Genomic DNA, 19487 nt, shown 5'->3' on the forward strand with positions numbered 1-19487 from the left:
CGACCAAAGCAAAAGGCAATGGATGCATATTTTTTAAAATGAGAATTCTAGTCTGGGTGCAGTGGCTACCTCCTATAATCCCTGCACTTTGGGAGGCTGAGGCAGGCAGATCACCTGAGGTCAGGAGTTCGAGACCAGCTTGACCAACATGGAGAAACCCCGTCTCTACTAAAAATACAAAAATTAGCCGGGCATGGTGGCGCATGCTTGTAATCCCAGCTACTCGAGAGGCTGAGGCAGGAGAATCGCTTGAACCCAGGAGGTGGAGGGTGTGGTGAGCCGAGATCGCACCATTGCACTCCAGCCTGGGCAACAAGAGCGAAACTCCGTCTCAAAAAACATAAATAAATAAAAGAGAGTGAACTCTGACCATTCTGGAGAAGACCATGAGGGAAGAGAGTAGAAGCAGAAAAGGAAGTGAACAGGCTATTGCAGAATTCCAAACAAGCTGATGATAATGCCTTAAGCTAGGATACTGACCCTGATGACAGAGAGGTGGATGACTTTCAGAATTTTTTTCTTTTGATAAAGATAAAGTTATAATAATATCCAGGCAAGGTGGGTGGGGTGAGAACAAAAGACAATTTCATATACCGCTGAAGGGACTCCAAATTGGCACAACCTTCCTAAAAGTCAAATTTATAATATTTATCACAAGGCTTTAAAACAATATTATCCTTTGAGCTATCGATTCCATTGCTAGTAATTTATTTTAAGGAAATACCACCAATATATCACAGTAAAAACACTTATTGCAGCCTTTTTTTTTTTGAGATGGAGTTTCACTCTTGTTGCCCAAGCTGGAGTGCAATGGTGCCATCTCAGCGCACCGCAACCCCCACCTCCTGGGTTCAAGCGATTCTCCTGCCTCAGTCTCCTTAGTAGCTGGGATTACAGGTGGATGCCACGATGCCCAGCTAATTTTTGTATTTTTAGTAGAGACAGGGTTTCACCATGATGGTCAAGGCTGATTTCGAACTCCTGACCTCAGGTGATCCGCCCACCTCGGCCTCCCAAAGTGCTGGGATTACAGGCATGAGCCACTGCGCCCAGCCAACAATTTTTATAATAGGGAAAAATTGGAAACAACCTAAATATGAATCAACATGAGATTAATTAAGCAAATTACTACATCTATTAAAAAAGAGGATCTAAAAGAATGTTTTATTGAGATTAAAAGTTAACAATTGAAAAAAACAAACAGGTCCTAAAAGCATTCATACAATGTGACCTCATTTATCTTAAAAATAATTATATATCATATATATAAATACAACTATACATTTTAACATAATTATATATTATATGACTATATATCTAACATATATATATATATATATATATATATATATATATATATATATATCACGCAGGAATAAACACCAAAATATTAATGGTAGTTTTCTGTAGAAGTGGTGTACAGCTTGTATTTTGTGTGTGTGCGTGTGTGTGTTTGTGTGTGTTAAAATTTTCCACATTTTTTTCAATAGTAGTGCTATTTTTATCATCCGAAAATAAGATTGTTCTTACTCTGAACTCTGTCCCTGACCCTGGCCTTACCTGTCTCAAGAATTGAGGCCTCCCAGCTGTCAGGGAGGATTTAAGCCCTGGGATGAACACTGCCAACTCAGAAAATCCTCCAAGGCGGCCAGCTCACGTCAAGCACTGTTTCTCCAAATGCTGCCGTGTCCCTGAGAACAAACCTCCCCGCTGTCTTGGTGGCTTCCCTGCCCCGCACCTGTCCTGAAGCATCTCTGCCCCAGGAGTGGGTCACCTGACGACAGTGAGAGGGAATCCGTGCGGTGGGTGCCAGGAGCGCAGCCCCGCACTGCCTGGGCTGGCACAAGCTTGGGCCATGACTCAGCCCCTTCCTGCTCACCTGGCGTCCCGCCCTGCTGTCTCCACTTCCTCCCCAGCCCGCACCCTCGGGTCACCGTCCTTCCTTGCTGGTTTCATCCTGTTGAAAGAGTCCAAGCTACTTTTCTCTGAATTCTTTTGTTTGATCCACTTCAGTGGTTTTCCATCCAAAGGGCTCTTGGGTCAAGCATTTCACCCGGGCCTTGGGCTCAGCCACGGAAAGTTCTAGAGTCGCCTGTTTCTAGCTCTGGGACCCCAAGTTCCTGTCCCCTGCGTGGGCGCCAGCTCTCACCCACTCGCGCCAGAGTCCGCATGCATGGCACTTCAGATGGTACACAAGTGAACCTTTTTATACTTAGAAGTTTGCATTAATTAATTAAAGTTTGTACCATTTCAGGAATTAATTGAGATGGAGTCTTGCTGTGTTGCCAGGCTGGAGTGCAGTGGCTCAATCTCGGCTCACTGCAACCTCCACCTCCCAGGTTCAAGAGATTCTCCTGCCTCGGCCTCCTGAGTAGCTGGGATTACAGGCGTGCACCACCATGCCCGGCTAATTTTTTGTATTTTAGTAGAGACGGGGTTTCACCATGTTGGCCAGGATGGTCTCAATTTCCTGACCTCGTGATCCACCCATCTCAGCCTCCCAAAGTGCTGGGATTACAGGTGCGAGCTACCGTGCTCGGCCCCTAATTATATTTTTAAGGTACAGACACTTATATTTGAGGCTGTTAAAGGTATGAATGCTTATGTTTAAGGGCTGTGGGTTTTTTTCGTATTTTTTCCCAGGCTGGACTGCAGTGGCGCGATCCCTGCAACCTCCACCTCCCAGGTTCAGAAGAAATTCTCATGTCTCAGCCTCCCGAGTATCCGGGATTACAGACCCGCTCCACCACACCCGGCTAATTTTTGTATTTTAGTAGAGATGGTGTTTCACTATGGTGCCCAGGCTGGTCTCGAACTCCTGAGCTCCAGCAATCCACTCACCTCAGCCTCCCAAAGTGCCAGGATTACGAGCGTGAGCCACAGCGCCAGGCCAGGCCATGTTTAAGATATTTTTAAGAAATGGATGTTTTTGCCAGGTGCCATGGCTCATGCCTGTAATCCTAGCACTGTAGGAGGCTGAGGCGGGCAGATCACTTGAGGTCAGGAGTTCAAGACCAGTCTGGCCAACATGGTGAAACTCCATCTCTACCAAAAAATACAAAAGTATTAGCTGGCCGTGGTGGCAGGCGCCTGTAATCCCAGCTACTTGGGAGACTGGGGCAGGAGAATCGCTTGAACCTGGGGGACAGAGGTTGCAGTGAGCCGAGATTGCGCCACTGCACTGCACTCCAGCCTGGGTGACAGAGTGAGACTCTGTCTCAAAAAAAAAAAAAAAAATAGAAAGTAGAATGACTGTATTGCTCAAACACCCCCTTCACCTCACTACTGGCCCAACACACACGAGTTAGGCTTGAGAAGGCAGATTTTTTTTACTTAAACATTTATTGGGCTCTAATAATACTGGGTCTTTGTGCCAGAGTCTACAGAGATGCGTGAAATAGGATCTCCCTTCATCGAGGTCTTAAAAGATATAGAGGAAGGCCAGGGGCGGTGGCTCACACCTGTAATCCCAGCACTTTGGGAGGCCGAGGCAGGCAGATCACTTGAGGTCAGGAGTTCGAGACCAGCCTGGCCAACGTGATGACACCCTGTCTCTACTAAAAACACAAAAATTAGCCAGGTGTGGTGGTGCATGCCTATAATCCCAGCTACTCAGGAGGCTAAAGCAGGGAGAATTGCTTGAACCCAGAAGGTGGAGGTTGCAGTGAGCTGAGATGGTGCCACTGCACTCCAGCCTGGGCAACAGAGCGAAAACCTGTTTCAAAAAACAAAAAAGATGTAGAGGAGATGCCAGGAGAGCTGTAGTGAGGTAGAAAGGCATTCCAGCCAGGAAACAACCCCAAAAAAAGCATGCAAAAAAAGATCACAGAGGCCCACAAGCCCAGGGCCTTCAAGGGACCTGAGCTGGAAGCCAGAGCTGTGGCCATGCCGTGTAGCAAAAGATAGCCCAGGGGAGGGGCTGGCTGGAGCCAGTCTCCAGAAAGCAGTGAGGGCTTCATGGGCTCCCTGAGTATGGGCTGTGCCTCAGAGCAATGGGGAGCTGAGGAAGTCTTCAGGGGGAGGGGACAGGATGGGGTGAGACCTGTGGCCACTACATATTGTTGGGCCGGGGAGTTTGGGAACCAAGGCAAGTGAATTGGGAATGAAAATCAGTTCCTATTCTGCCTGCCAAGCCATGTGCCCTGACACAGCCTGAGAAGAAAGAAGGCCTTTTTCCAATTTACTTCCTAGAGGGAGGGGCCTCTCTGTGTTCTGTTCAGAGGTCCAAGGTGTCCCCGGTGCTACCAGCAGCCCTGGGCTATGTAATAATGGGGCAGAGCCCAGGCGGGTGAAACAACAGGGAAGCTTGGGGCAAAGCAAACCCTTCAGCTGGCTGGAGCAAGCCAGGCCAGAGCCGACAGCTGCAAACGGGTGGGCAGACCGTCAGGGCTGCACCAACCCAGGGTTCTTCCCTGGTCTCACTGTGGAAACTGCAGCTTCACCTGGGACACCCCAGCGGCATCCTGTGGGGTCACACAGATCTCGTCCCCTGGCCTCTATGTAGGCTTCCCTAGGGACACAGCCATACTTCACTCCATACTTTTGGGGTCCTTTGCCCTCTCTGGTGAGGCCTTCCCATCTGCCCACAGTCACCAGGTCAAGCAGGATGCTGAGAAGCGGAGGTGCGGTGGGAGGAGGGTCAAGGGTCATGTGCACACACACACTCATGGCTGGGAGGTGCCCCCACCTCTTGCCCTTGTGCATCGCCTCACTGCCTTCATGCTGAGCACACGTGGGGCAGCCAGCTTACCTCGCCCTGCCTCCGTTGCAAGAGCCCACCCTCACCTGGAGCCAGGACTGGAGATGGCCCCACCTGGCCAATCATGTGCACTCAGGTCAACAGGGCTGTCTCCAAACAGCACACAACCTTCAGTGTCCCCTATCCGGGCCCTGGTCGGAAATCTAGGCCTACCCACAACAGCATGGCAAAGATCATTGCCAGGTGTCTTTTCATGGACAGCAGTGATGTAAACAGACCAAGAGTCTCTGCCCTGTCAAAGGTTGGCCTTAACTGTGAACTCGCATTCTCCCTCTCTGCTATCCCCTTCCCCACCTCTCTTCTCTCCACTGCTTCTGGGTCGGGCCTGCAGTTCCTGGCCCCATGTTTGCTCCCCAGCCTCCAACCCCTCTGCCTTAGATATTTGGGGTGACTCACACTTACGGTTCCAAATGGCCTGAGGCAGGGGCAACCCCATCCCATCAGGGTTGCCCCTGCCTGCTGCATCCACCCTGTCCCCACAAGGAGTGTCAGGAAGGTGGTGCAGAGAGCTGTGGAATGCCCCTGCGCCTGGATACCCAGTGTCCCTCCAGGGGAGCAGGAAAGCCAGGAGCTTCAGGGATCCCAATTCCCTGGAGATGCTGTGCAGGGAAAGCTGGGGACAGTGAAGATGGTGGGGACAGAAAGCAGGTTACTCTGGAGGCTCCTGGGGCCCTTTGGGCCTCCATCTGAGCTGAGCCACCTCAGCTTCCAGTCCTTCTCCCCTAACCTGGAGGAAGGAGTACCTCTCCAAGCTACCCAGGACCCCAGTGATCTCTGAAGCCAGAGGTTCCCACACAGGCTGCCCCTTAACGTCACCTGGGGAAGCTGCTAAAAACTCAGATTCAACAACTCAAACTGTGCATGCGCCTAAGGGAGAAAGCTCCAAGCTGTGCTGTCCAGTAAAACGAGGAAGATGCATCAGCGTGCGTGTGGGGAAGGGCCGGGCGCGGTGGTTCACACCTGTAATCCCAGCACTTTGGGAGGCCAAGGCGGGTGGATCACTTGAGGGCAGGAGTTCGAGACCAGCCTGACCAAGCTGGTGAAACCCTGTCTCTACTAAAACTACAAAAATGCGCCAGGCGTGGTGGCAGGCAACTGTAATCCCAACTACTTGGGAATCTGAGGCAGGAGAATTGCTTGAACCTGGGAGACGGAGGTTGCGGTGAGCTGGCACTATGCCACTGCACTCCAGCCTGGGCAACAGAATGAGACTTCATCTCAAAAACAAAACAAAACAAAACAAAAAACACAGGGGGAAGGATGGGCGGCACAGTGACTCATGTCTATAATCCTAGTACTTTGGGAGGCTGAGGCAGGAGGATTGCTTGAGCCTGGGAGTTCAAGACCAGCCTGGGCAACACAACGAGACCTTTCTCTACTGAAAACTAAAAAATTATCCATGTGTGGTGGCGTGCCTGTGGTCCCAGCTATTCAGGAGGCTGAGGTGGGAGGATCACTTGAGAATGGGAAGTCGAGGTTGCAGTGAGCTGCAATTGCAACACTGCACTCCAGCCTGGGTGACAGAGTGAGACCCTATCTCTCAAAAGAAAAAAAAAAGGGAATACGAATCCCTATTTATATTTGTTTATATATATATAAATATAAATAACATGCACAAAACTAACTGCTAATAACAGCAGTTACCTTTTTTATTGTGGTAAAATACATATAACAAAATTTACCATCTTAACCTTTTTTTTTTTTTTTTTTTTTTGAGGCAAGGTCTCACTCTGTCATCCAGACTGGAGTGCAGAGGTGTGATCTCAGCTCACTGCAGCCTCTGCCTCCCAGGTTCAAGCAATTCTCCTGACTCAGCCCCCCAAGTAGCTGGGATTATAGGTGCGCACTGCCACACCCGGCTAATTTTTGTATTTTTAGTAGACACGGGGTTTCACCATGTTGGCCAGGCTGGTCTTGAACTCCTGACCTCAAATGATCCACCCACCTTGGCCTCCCAAAGTGCTGGGATTACAGGCGTGAGCCACCACACCCGGCCCATCTTAACCATTTTAAGTGTACAGTTCCACAGTATTAAGTACACTCATATTGTGAGCAACCATCACCACCATCCATCCAGAGCGCTCGTCTTCCCAAATGGAAACTCTGTCCCTGTTAAACACTCACTCCCCGTTGTCCCCTCATCCCCCAACCGGCCCCTGGAAACCACCATTCCACATTCTGTCTCTATGATTTTGACTGCTCTAGGAACCTCATGTAAGTGAAATCATACAGTATTTGTCCTTTTGTATCTGGCTTATTTCACTTAATGTCCTCAAGTTTCATCCATGTTGTAGCAGGTGGTAAAGTTTCCTTCCTTTTAAGGCTGAATAAATATTCCGTTGTGTGGATGGATCACATTGTGTTTATCCACTTATGTGTTGATGGACATTTGGGTTGCTTCCACCTTTTAGCTATTGTGACTAACACTGCTATGAACATGGGTACACAAAGATCTACTTGAGTCCGTGCTTAAATTATTTGGGGTATATATCCAGAAGTGGAATTGATGGATCATACAGTAATTCTATATTTAAGTTTTTGAACCACCGTACTGTTTTCCAAAGAAGGTACACTATTTTACGTTCTCACCGGCAGGGTACAAGGGTTCCAATTTCTTCATATCCTCACCAACTCCTGTTATTTTCTGGTGGGGTTTTTTTGTTTTGTTTTTTGTTTTTTTGGGGGGGGTCTTGTTTTTGTTTATCCTTTTGAAGGGATGGTTACCTTCTGAAGGGATGCACAGGAAATGGGCAGATGAGGGACAGGGAGGGAGATTAATATTCACTGCAGGTCATTTAACACTTTCTCATTTTTTTTTTTTTTTTGAGACAAATCTTGCTCCGTTGCCCAGCCTGGAGTGCAGTGGTGTCATCTTGGCTCACTGCCACCTCTGCCTCCTGGGTTCAAGTGATTCTCCTGCCTCAGCCTCCCAAGTAGCTGGGATTACAGGCACCCAGCTAATTTTTTGAATTTTTAGTAGAGACGGGGTTTCACCATTTTGGCCAGGGTGGTCTCGAACTCCTGACTTCAGGTGATCCGCCCACCTCGGCCTCCCAAAGTGCTGGGATTACAGGCATCAGCCACCGCGCCCGGCCACTTTCTAACTTTTGAATCATCTGAATATATTACTTATTCAAGAAGGTACTTTGTTTTTCCAACACGTGTTATGAAAATTTCCAAACATACAGCAAAGACGAAAGAATTTTACAAGAATCCATATATCCACCACCTAGATTCCACCATTAGCATGCACTATTCTTACATTATCATATATCTATCCATCCATCTATCCAATTATTAAAAAATAAGTAGAGTGTACTTTCCTGGGCCTCTCCCAAGACCTGCAAGTCATGAGTGAAGCCTGGAAATCAGTTTCTGTAATCTGTTCTCCAGGTGATTCTGGCATTAGGAACTTCTGTCCTGGTCCAGCTACTCATCCCTTGCAGAAACCACACCTGCAGTTTGTCAGTGGTCAGCGAGGGTGAGATTCTTCCCTTGTCTAACAGCCCCTTAGCCTCACAAAAATGTCTCTCTAAGGAAGATCTTATCTCACTGGGCCAAAATGGTCTCCAGACTCATCTCCATCCTGGCCAACCTCTTCCCCAGGATACGCTTCAGTGCCTCATCAACACCACTTCCAATGTGGCCCCAAAACTAGACAAAACTCTACAGCATGACCTGCCCAGGGAAGGGACCCCTGGTCTCATCCCTCCCTGAGCTGGAACTATTCTTCCATGGTTCAGCGTGCATTTGTCCTTTCTGCTGAGAAGCGAAGAACACTCCAAAATGACATGGCAGTATTTGCAACAGACACCTTATTCACTAAATCAGGACGAGATTGGCCAGGCCCCTTGAGTCAGAAAGTGTTTGCGTCTCCTTACCCACCTTTAGCCCTCTCTTCTTGCCATAGTAATAATAAGGATGATTTCGATGATAATCGATAATAGAGAGAGATAAATGAAGAAATATATATATATTAGATAGACAAAGAGATTGGATAAATGATAGATAGATAGATAGATAGATAGATAGATAGATAGATCGATCGATCTATGGAGAGATTGGAGAGAGAGATTAGATGGATGGATGGATAGATTGATAGAGAGATAGATCCATGGAGAGATAGGTAGATACATAGATACACAGAGATGGATCAGTGGAGAGATTAGGTAGAGAAATAGATCAATGGAGAGAATAGATTGATTGAAAGATAGATGATTGATTGATGGAGAGATTACATAGATGGATGGATCAATGGAGAGATAGATAGAGATTAGAGAGATGGATAGATGGACAGATAGAGGGATGGATGGATCAATGGATAGGTTGATTGATGGATAGATGGAGAGGATAGAGAGAAAGAGATTAGATAGATCAATAGATACACAGATCAATTGAGATAGATGGATCAATGGAGAGACTAGATAGACAGATGAATTGATCGATTGATAGATAGACAGACATATAGATAGATAAACACTGACAGAGCCCCTCCTGTGTAGCAGGTGTTGTTCCAGGCACATTACTTGCATTCACTCATTTTATTGTCACAATAACCCTATAGAGTAGGTACTATTATCCCCATTTTCTACAGATGAAGCAACTGAGGTGCAGTTTCTACAGATGAAGCAACTGAGGCACAGAAGGATTAAGTAAGCTACCCAAAGTCACATGGCATTTTCTCTTTAGTCACCAACACACATAAACACACATAGAGCACTCGTGAATGCTCATGCACTGGTCTTTAATTTCCCAGAGCTCCCTACCATCAATCCTATAGCGTAGTTCCTCCTGGCTAGTATACCTGTGCTCTTAACCTTTCCTGATAACTAATTCCTTCCTCCTGCCAAAATCCAACAGTCCACTTTCCCAGAAACTTGCTAGATGGCTAGAGCCAACCTGAAAAATAAATTCAAGTTAGTGTCTCTGGCTGATGCATTTACCTCCTCAAGTAAATGTGTGTGTCCGTGCCAACATATATAAGTATATGCAATTTTTTAAGTGGAATTCTTTTTCTTTTTCTTTTTCTTTTTTTTTTTTTTTTTTTTTGGAGACAGAGTTTTACTCTGTCACCCAGGCTGGAGTGCAGTGGTGCCATCTCAGCTCACCGCAACCTCCGCCTCCCGAGTTCAAGCGATTCTCCTGCCCCAGCCTCCCGAGTAGCTGGGACTACAGGCGCATGCCACCCACCGTGCCCGGCTAATTTTTTGTATTTTTAGTAGAGGCGGGGTTTCACCGTGTTACCCAGGATGGTCTTGATCTCCTCACCTCATTATCCAACCGCCTCAGCCTCCGGAAGTGCTGGGATTACAGGCATGAGCCACTGCGCCAGGCCGGAATTCTTTTTTTAGAACACAAAACCAAGACAGACAATGATAATAAATATTTACATATTAAAGGTAATCTTCATAGACAAGCTTCATGACAGGGCCAGTGGAAAAGATATTGGCACCTTAGGAACTTTATATCACCCCATAAATCACATCACAAAAGTCTAAGGATGGCTGGGCCTGGCTCCATCTCCTCTCTGGGGGACATACAAGGGGTTGATACTGAGGTATTTGGGGCACCTTTCCAGGAATCCCCAGAAAGCCCTAAGCGGAGTTATGAGCCACACTGTTAAAGGGGCTTAGAACTTTGCAATGAGCCCCTTGGAGGTGCCAGTGGAAGGAGAGAAATTTGGAGAGCCCTCTGGGATTAGACTTGCTGGAAGAAAATACAGAATGCCCACTTAAATTTGAGTCTCAGGTAGAAAAGGAATACTCTGTAGTATAAATATGTCCCAGAGGGCCGGGCACAGTGATTCATGCCTGTAATCCCAGCACTTTGGGAGGCCGAGGCAGGTGGATCACTTAAGGTCAGGAATTCAAAACCAGCCTTGCCAACATGGCGAAACCCCATCTCTACTAAAAATACAAAAAATTACCGGGGTGTGGTGGTGCACGCCTATAATCCCAACTACTTGAGAGGCTGAGGCAGGAGAATCGCTCGAACCCAGGAGGTGGAGGTTTCAGTGAGCCGAGATTGCGGCCCCTGCACTCCAGCCTAGGTGACAGATCGAGACTCTGTCTAAAAAAAAAAAAAAAATCCCAGATATTGTACTGTATTATACTGGACATATTTATACTAAAAAGCATTTGTTGTTTGTCTGAAATTCTAATTTACCTGGGCATACTGCATTTTCATTTGCTAATCTAGGACCACCTGGGACTCCCAGGGAAAGAACAAGAGAGACTGTGATGACGGCTTGCACTCACCGATCTCTGTCCACGGTGAAGTGGCCGAGTGCACTGCCCTGACTGTCCTCCCTACCAGCTTCAAGATGTCCACTGAGCCAGGGCCATGATTGATCGGGCAGAAGGGGGTCATCCTGTGTCATCCTACGGGGTCACACACATGCTGGGCTGTGCCTTGGACCCAGTAACTTACTTTTTTCAGAAGAAAACTGGTTTCTTGGGGACTTCCTGAGAGGACTGGGAGGAAATCCTCCAAAATGATTTCCAGTTCCCCGAACTTCATTCCTCCATTATTCTTGATGACTTTTTTCTTTTTCTTTGAGACAGTCTCACTCTGTCGCCCAGGCTGGAGTGCAGTGGTACAATCTTGGCTCACTCACTGCAACCTCCGCCCTCTGGATTCAAGCAATTCTTGTGCCTCAGCCTCCTGAGTAGCTGAGACTACAGGCTCGCACCACCATGCCCAGCTAATTTTTGTATTTTTAGTAGCAACAGGGTTTCACCATGTTGGCAAGGCTGGTCTTGAACTCCTGGCCTCAAGCAGTCTGCCCGCCTCCATCTCCCAAAGTGTTGGGATTACAGGCATGAGCCACCGCACCCAGCAGATGATTTTTTTTCTAATCACAAAAGAAACATACATTCAGGGTGAAAATGCAAACATCACAGAAATATAAAACTTAGAAAATCTCTCCAGAGATAACTGCTATTAACAGTCTGATGTGTTTTCTTCCAGATTTTCCTCTATGAATATGATCAGGTATTATTATCTTCATAAATAGAATTGTATTACACAGGCTGTTCTGAAACTTGCTTCCATTTATCATGATGTCGGGGACTTCTTTCCATATGTGTGTGCATTCGTGCTTCACTGGTCTTACTCCGCCTCATTCTTTATGCCAGTGGTGCTGGGTCTTTGGAGCTCTAAGCCCCTTTGGGTGTTCCATGAATGACAAATGCACACAGGCAGATCCCACAAATATATGACTCTAAGTGTCATAGACTTCCCGAGGCTGATCTACTACCGACCCTACTACTGTGGGGATGGGGGTGTGGGGGGAAGATGGGGATCACAGAAATGGGTCCAGGAGGGTGGGAAGGACAGTGTGGGTGACTTTCCTATTGATAGGGAGACCCATGCCTGGGGAGCCTCAGTCAAACAGGTCCTGGGTCACTGCCTCCACTGTGAGACCCTCTGACTCTCCTGAGCACCCACCCTGGGCTCCTCCTCAGGCTGGGGGTTCCTCTCTGGCATCCTCAGCAAGATCACCTGACTTCAGCAGCTGCCAACCCCCTGGGCAACGCCAAAGCCTCCTGGCCTCAAACGGGTTGGGTGACATTCACTTCCTCGCGCTGTCCTCCCGACCTGCTCTGTCATTAGGAATTGCCTCGGCGGCGGCGGTCACACTAACAGCAACAGAAGGAGATCGTGCTGCTGCTCAGCACCGCAGAGTGGCTCAGATCTGCTGGAGGCCCCAGGAGGGAAGGTGGATGCTGCTCTCTCTGGTCCCAGCCAAAGTGAGTCTAGGGGCCTGGCTGGGCGTGGGGAAGGAGCTTGGCAATGTTGGAAGGTTGCCAACATTGGACGGATGCAGGAGAATGAGGGAGAGAGAAATTGAAAGAGAGAGAGAAGAGATACCTGTGGGTGAGCAACTAGTCACAGCTAAAGCTGTAGGACCTTGCACTGGGGCTCCAAGAGGGAATCCCAGGTGCCTGGAAGTGTCATTCTGTCCCACTGGCTCCTGTGCTGAGGTGGGGATGGGGGGTGTTTTCTCTGGGGTGGGGACACCTGCCCCCCTCACTCTGTCCTGGAGATGGGCTACTGCTTGGGGGAGGCTCAGTACTGGGGCTTCCCAAAGTCAGCTCCCTTGGGCCAGCCATTGCCTTACCCCCACCTCCCAGGTGGCCAGAAAGGCATCCTTGTTGAGGGTCACTCTGAGGAAGGAAGTTTGGGTAGTCACTTTTCTAACAGGGCTATTTCTTCTATTCCTTTGACCAAAGTCTGAAGACAAAGTCTTAAGCTCTGAGCCTCAGTTCCCTTATCTGTGAAATGAAGATAATCCCTACCCCCTAGCCTTGTTGTCAGGATCAGATGAGGAAGGGATGCAAAATGCCAAGCACATAATTAGGATTCAATAAATGGTGGCTGTTGTAATTACTTATTATTAGCTCAATACTGGTCCCACTTCACCTAGGAATACTTTCCAGCCCTCCTCTCCCCTCAATTTCCTAAGGCATCAATAGGGATGCTTTGGCACTTACTGCATTGTTCTTGAACTTGTTTGTGCTCAAACTAGAGTATGTTCCTTGCATTTCTTCTGTTGCCCTCTCCCTCACCCCAGCACCCAAACAGAATCAGGCCATAAGAGGAACTCAAGGATGGAGAATGGAATGGGATTCAGAAAGTGAGACAGGCAAAGAGGGAGGGGTCAGGGAAAGACTGAGAAAGGGAGGCAAGAAGGTGGGGAAGGAAGTAGCATTGTCCAGGTGTTGACGGCGTGGCTCTCCGGAAGCACGGGAAGGGGAAGGATTGCCCAGAGAGGCCATCTTTGGAAGGGGGAAGGATTGCCCAGAGAGGCCATCGTTGGAAGGGAGGATTGCCCAGAGAGGCCATCGTTGGAAGGGGGAAGGATTGCCCAGAGAGGCCATCGTTGGAAGGGAGGATTGCCCAGAGAGGCCATCGTTGGAAGGGGGAAGGATTGCCCAGAGAAGCCATCATTGGAAGGGAGGATTGCCCAGAGAGGCCATCGTTGGAAGGGAGAAGGATTGCCCAGAGAGGCCATCGTTGGAAGGGAGAAGGATTGCCCAGAGAGGCCATCGTTGGAAGGGGGAAGGATTGCCCAGAGACGCCATCGTTGGAAGGGAGAAGGATTGCCCAGAGAGGCCATCACTGGGGCCTGGGATGTCTTCTGCACTCCCTGGGTCCTTTTTACTTTTCCTCTAACTCGGATGAAAAGTAGAGGCTCTCCTTCTCCTTCCCTGCTCGTCTCAAGGAGGACGGTGCTTCCTAACTTGGCTAATACCTACTCACCCAATCTATCAGCTGATTCTAACAATGTTCTACCATCTACGGAATCTTCTCTGTCTCTGTTAACTCCCTCTCCGTCACCTTCACCAGTCACCTCAGGTGACTCACTTCCCTCTCTCTAGACATGGATCTGCTCATCTCTGAAACTAGGAGCTTCAACTAAGTGATCTCTAAAGTCCTTTTTCCCTCTAGTATTCCTTATTTGCTCTTCTTGTCAGCCTTAATCTCTACTTCTCTGTTATCCAAACAACTTAAACCATTGATCATCAATCCTCCTTTCAAAAAAAATATCTTTTTTGAGAGAACTTATAAATGTCCACTAGGCTCTAAAGTTTTATAAGAACTTCCTTGACCGCTACTTATCCCCAATATGTAAGCTCAGTACCTAGCACATAACAGGTGCTCAATAAATATGTGTTGAATAATTAGATGGATGGATGGATAGAAGGATGGAACTCTTGCCATCATACGCTTTGGGGAGTTATGAAATGCAGGGAAACATATTAATAGTTGACTGGCTTAAGAAAATCATGGCCATCCTGATTATAATGGCTGTTTGGTATAAACATTTGCAAATGTGTTATGAAATAACTACTAAGAAATATTGGAATAACCATTTAAATTACTATCCATCGCCCATCACTTATCTTATCCATGGTCATCTTGTTCAGTTATTCTAATTTGAGGTGAGCTGCCCTCTGTCAAGTGGGTGCAATTTTTTAATCATCCACATACTAAGGAACATTTGGGGATGAGAGGGAAGGAAAGGAAGGCAAATGCTGTGGCTGCCTCAAGAGCTGTGACAGGGGTCTCCAAGTCCCCTTTGGGAGAAGAGGGGACAGGACGTGGTCTTTCTTAATAATGACAACTGCCATTTACTGAGCACTTCCTCTGAGCCAGACTCTTCACTCACATTAGCTCACTTAATTCCCCCAACAACTCTCCGAGGAAGATGGTACCATTATTATCAATTTCATCTTATGGGCAGGAAACTGAGACTCAGAGAGGTTAAACAACTTGGCTAAGCTTATACAGACAGTAATGGGTAGATCAAAGATTTGAACCCCCATCCCCCATCCTGGGGGCCACATTGACCACTTCAAAGACCAAAGCTGGAAACTTCCGAAGAGGTCTGGGGGCCGCCTCCAGGATCCCAGATTCCTTATCCCACCTCCAAATATTTTTGCTCTTTGACTGTGAGACATTTTCAACTTAGCAAAATAGATTTGGAGCCAAGCCAAGAGAGGGGGGGGATTCTGAAAGATTTGTGATCTTAACAGTTGTCCTTCCTACACATTGATTTTGTTCCCATTATGTCATCTCTCAGGTCTGGGGGCTGCCATGCAGCTCTATTTTATCAGTGTGTCCAGCGGTCTTTTGTCTCTGTCATGGATGGAAGAAAGCAGCAATAACAAGGAATCATGGTTCTTTTTAAAGAAGCTGTTCTAGATAAGTTTAGGCTACACAGTTGTGACACTGGGAACTTTTCAATGAGGACACTTGGACCTCACCACACACCCCAGTGGATGTTTCCCTTCAAAGCCATCGACTTGGGAAGCCATGTACTTAATCAAACAAATCTGCTCTCAGATTCTGTTTAAAACCCATCTTGTGGCCACCGCGGTGGCTCGCATCTGTAATCCCAACACTTTGGGAGGCCAAGGCGGGCGGATCACCAGAGGTCAGGAGTTCAAGACCAGCCTGGCCAACATGGTAAAACCCTGTCTTTACTAAAATTACAAAAATTAGCCAGGGGTGGTGGCACGCACCTGTAATGTCAGCTATTTGGGAGGCTGGGACAGGAGAATCACTTGAACCCAGGAGGTGGAGGTTGCAGTGAGCTGAGGGCGCGCCACTGCACTCCTGCCTGGGCGACAGAGCAAAACTCCCTCTCAAAAAAAAAAAAAAAAAATCTTGTTACTTTACAGTGACTCCATAGATTTGATTTCAAACAATATCATGCCACTTGATCACTCATTTACTTTCCTATCAGACTTGGCTCCCAGTGACTTCTGGGCATTTCCAAAATATCAGACGTATTCTCAAAGGATGAAATTCTGTCTCCATCACGGTTAATCAGATGCTTCTCTCACTGCCTCAGGCAGCCCCATAGGAAGAATTTGGAGAATGACTGAGCTGTGGCAGGTGAGGGAATGAACCTAAAGCTACCTGACGTGACTATGTGGAGGGCCAGCAGGCATTTGAATGTGTAAGTTCTAAGCTTTGTTTTTTTAAACAGTCATTGCTTTATAGCCACACTTAGCACGGAGGAATGCAATCCAATGGCTGGAGGAAATCCAATGGACCCGCCAACCCCAGGTGAGGGCAGAGGTTGAGACTAGCACGGGCTTTTCTGGAAAATGGCCACTCTGGGTGCAGGCCCAAATTGGAGGCTGGGCTGGGGCTGTGCATGCATTTTCTTAGCCACCTGCTTCCCCTGGTAACAGGGACTTCCTTTCTTCACTTCCGTCACTGAAGGAGGAAGAGATGAGGCAGTGACCTCACCATGTGTGTACATGGTGATTGAGGTGAGACATCAGGAACTCCACACACCTCCTCCTGGGGTCCAGTGTGACTGGGTTCTCTGGTTCTCTGTCTCCCGATTCTCCCTTCCAGAAGCATCTGCTCCTCTCCTCCTAAGGGTCTTGGGCTCTAGGTTTGAGTCAGGTGGGCCATAGAGGAGGAGCAGCAGAAGAGCCAAGAGTAGGAGGAAGAGAGAGGAGGCGGAAGACAGGGAGAGGGGATAAGAGGCAGTGGAGGCAGAGGTGTAGGTGGGAGTTAGGACGGGGGAGGGAAAGAGGAAATGCCCCAATATTCACAACCCTTCCCGCCCACAGCTGAGCGTGCCATCTCCCAGCGGCCATGTCAGAAGGGGAGAGCAAGGACAGCTCGGGCAGCGAGTGCCCCGTGTGCTACGAGAAGTTCCGGGACCTGGAGGGCGCCAGCCGGACGCTGAGCTGTGGCCATGTGTTCTGCCATGACTGCCTGGTCAAGTACCTGCTGTCCACCCGGGTGGATGGGCAGGTCCAGAGGACCCTGGTCTGCCCCATCTGCCGCTACGTCACGTTCCTCAGCAAGAAGAGCTCCCGCTGGCCCTCCATGCTGGACAAGAGCTCCCAGACGCTGGCTGTGCCCGTGGGCCTGCCCTCCGTGCCCCCACTGGACAGCCTGGGCCACACAAACCCCCTGGCCGCCTCCTCGTCCGCCTGGAGGCCACCTCTGGGCCAGGCCAGGCCACCAGGCAGCCCGGGCCAAAGCGCCCAGCTCTCCCTGGACCTGCTGCCCAGCCTGCCCCGGGAGTCGCAGGTCTTCGTCATCAGCCGCCACGGGATGCCCCTGGGGGAGCATGACAGCGTGCTGCCCCGCCGCAGCCTGGCAGAGCTCTCGGAGGCCTCCCCGGCGCCCCGCTCCGCCCGCGCCTTCTGCTGCCGATCACGGGCCCTGCTGCTCATCACGCTCATCGCCGTGGTGGCCGTGGTGGCCGCCATCCTGCCCTGGGTGCTGCTGGTGAGGAAGCAGGCGTGAGCCGCACCGCAGGGAGGCCGCCGGGCTAGCCGTGGCCTGGGGTGGGACAGGAGGCCCCACGGCAGCCCTGGTGCTACCAAGCTCCGAGGGGCACGTGGGCAGGCAGAGGGGAGGACCTGGGCACAGAGAGGGCCTTGGGCTTCCCCGACCCCCGCAGGGGCTTCCGCTCGACAGAGAGGCTGGAGCTGACTCCAGGCGCGCAGCGCATGTTCCCCACGTGAATCCTCAGCAGATGCCTTCCCCTTCCGCTAGGCTGGGAAGATGGGTGGTCACTGCCCTCCTGCAGGCTCACCAGCCCTGAGCGGCAGACCTTACCTGCCAGGTGACCTGCCCAAAGCCAGGTGGGCCCCTTCCCCGGGACAAGGAAACCCTGCCGGCAGACGTACTGCTGGGCTGGCCGATGGCAGGATCCTCCAGGCCAGAATTCCCACCCAGGATTTATGGCTTGCCCTCGGGAACAGACAGAAGGGGGCGCCCAGAATCTCAGCACTCAACCTGGACCTCCACCACAGCACCCACCCCCTAACTCTCCCTGTCCCCAACCTGCCAGCTTAAAAGGGCTTCCCTGAAGAAGCTGATCTCAGAGGCTGCCCCAGAATTTCTGGGAGAATGAACAGAAACTGTTCTTCCTGGAAAGCTGAGGCCAGATCCAGAGACAGGGGTTTGTTGATAGAGGCCACCCCAGCAGAGTGCCCCACGAACGGAGCCAGAGGTCTCCCTGAGCCCTCCAGGCCCAAGGAGGGATCCAAACTTTGAGTCCTGGGTTCTCAAGGGTGGCGGGGAGTGGAGGGGAAGCCTGACAGGCGAGCCTTGAGTCAGCTGAGAACTATGTGGGCAAACGAAACCCTGGGGGCTACCGCCTCCCTCCCAGCTAGTCCTCCTCCTCATGACCCAGCCACTCATTTAGACGCCACACCAGCTGGGCCAGTTTCCCAGGTGGATTGCCAGGCTGGGCTGGGTGAGGAAGGGTGGGGAGGAAAACAGCTGTGCTTGTCAGGGACGCCGCCATCTCAACCGAGGAATGCTGAGGCCCAGGTGCCGTCAGCTGCTCCTCGAGGTCTCTTTCCCTGGGGCCCCCACGTTGGACTGTGAAGAGCGTCAGGTTGGGTCTAGCCTGAGTCATTCGGGGATGGCTATTGGCTGTTTATTGAAGTCCGTAAGTCAACCAACACCTTTCAACGGAAAACAACAAAAACCTCCAGCAATTATCTCAAATAAGTGGTGATCTGCCCACAGCTGAGCCCCAACCTCCCTCAACCTATACCCCTCTGGGCAATTTGCTGTCTGTGGGGGAAGAAATAGCAGTCTACGTTTTATCTAGTTCCTAAATGCCTGCAGTGGTGGTGGTCATTTGGGGACTGCTGGGGAATTGGGCCCCACTACAGGGGATATTTGGGACATAGAGAGGGCTGCTTTAAAAGCACTTGTGGGCTTCTCTGTGCTCATTTCAAGATTACAGAAGTGGCCAGGCGCAGTGGCTCACGCCTGTAATCCCAGCACTTTGGGAGGCCGAGGCGGGTGGATCACAAGGTCAGGAGTTCGAGACCAGCCTGGCCAATATATGGTGAAACCCGTCTCTACTAAAAATACAAAAATTAGCCAGGCGTGGTGGCACATGCCTGTAGTCCCAGCTACTCAGGAGAGGCAGAAGATTCGCTTGAACCCGGGAGGCGGAGGTTGCAGTGAGCCGAGATCGTGCCACCGCACTCCAGCCTGGGTGACAGAGGGAGACTCCGTCTAAAAAAAAAAAAAATTTACAGAAGAGCACAGGTGCTATTGGAGGGAAGGGATATAGATGGATTCCATGGGGAAAATATTCATTATAGGAATAAAAATAATGTTTAATTTGCAAAGACTCCAATGAGTCTCTTTTAACCTCAGCCAGGCTGTTTTAAACAGTGTCATGAATTTCTGGGAACCTGGTTCTAGTCTTTTCAGATTC

The 19487-nt window shown here is 49.6% G+C and overlaps 1 protein-coding gene across 1 annotated transcript; it reads left to right on the forward strand.

Moving 5' to 3' along the window:
* The first annotated feature begins 12365 nt into the window (after window positions 1-12365).
* Window positions 12366-19405, forward strand: RNF222 (ring finger protein 222). Its single transcript, XM_055257524.2, has 3 exons — window positions 12366-12498; window positions 16014-16165; window positions 16858-19405. Exon 3 carries the CDS (start codon window positions 16883-16885, stop codon window positions 17543-17545), a length of 663 nt encoding a protein of 220 aa, XP_055113499.1. The 5' UTR covers window positions 12366-12498; window positions 16014-16165; window positions 16858-16882; the 3' UTR covers window positions 17546-19405.
* The last annotated feature ends 82 nt before the right edge of the window (window positions 19406-19487 follow it).

Source organism: Symphalangus syndactylus, chromosome 20, assembly GCF_028878055.3.
Source record: "Symphalangus syndactylus isolate Jambi chromosome 20, NHGRI_mSymSyn1-v2.1_pri, whole genome shotgun sequence".
Classification (NCBI taxonomy): Eukaryota; Metazoa; Chordata; class Mammalia; order Primates; family Hylobatidae; genus Symphalangus; species Symphalangus syndactylus.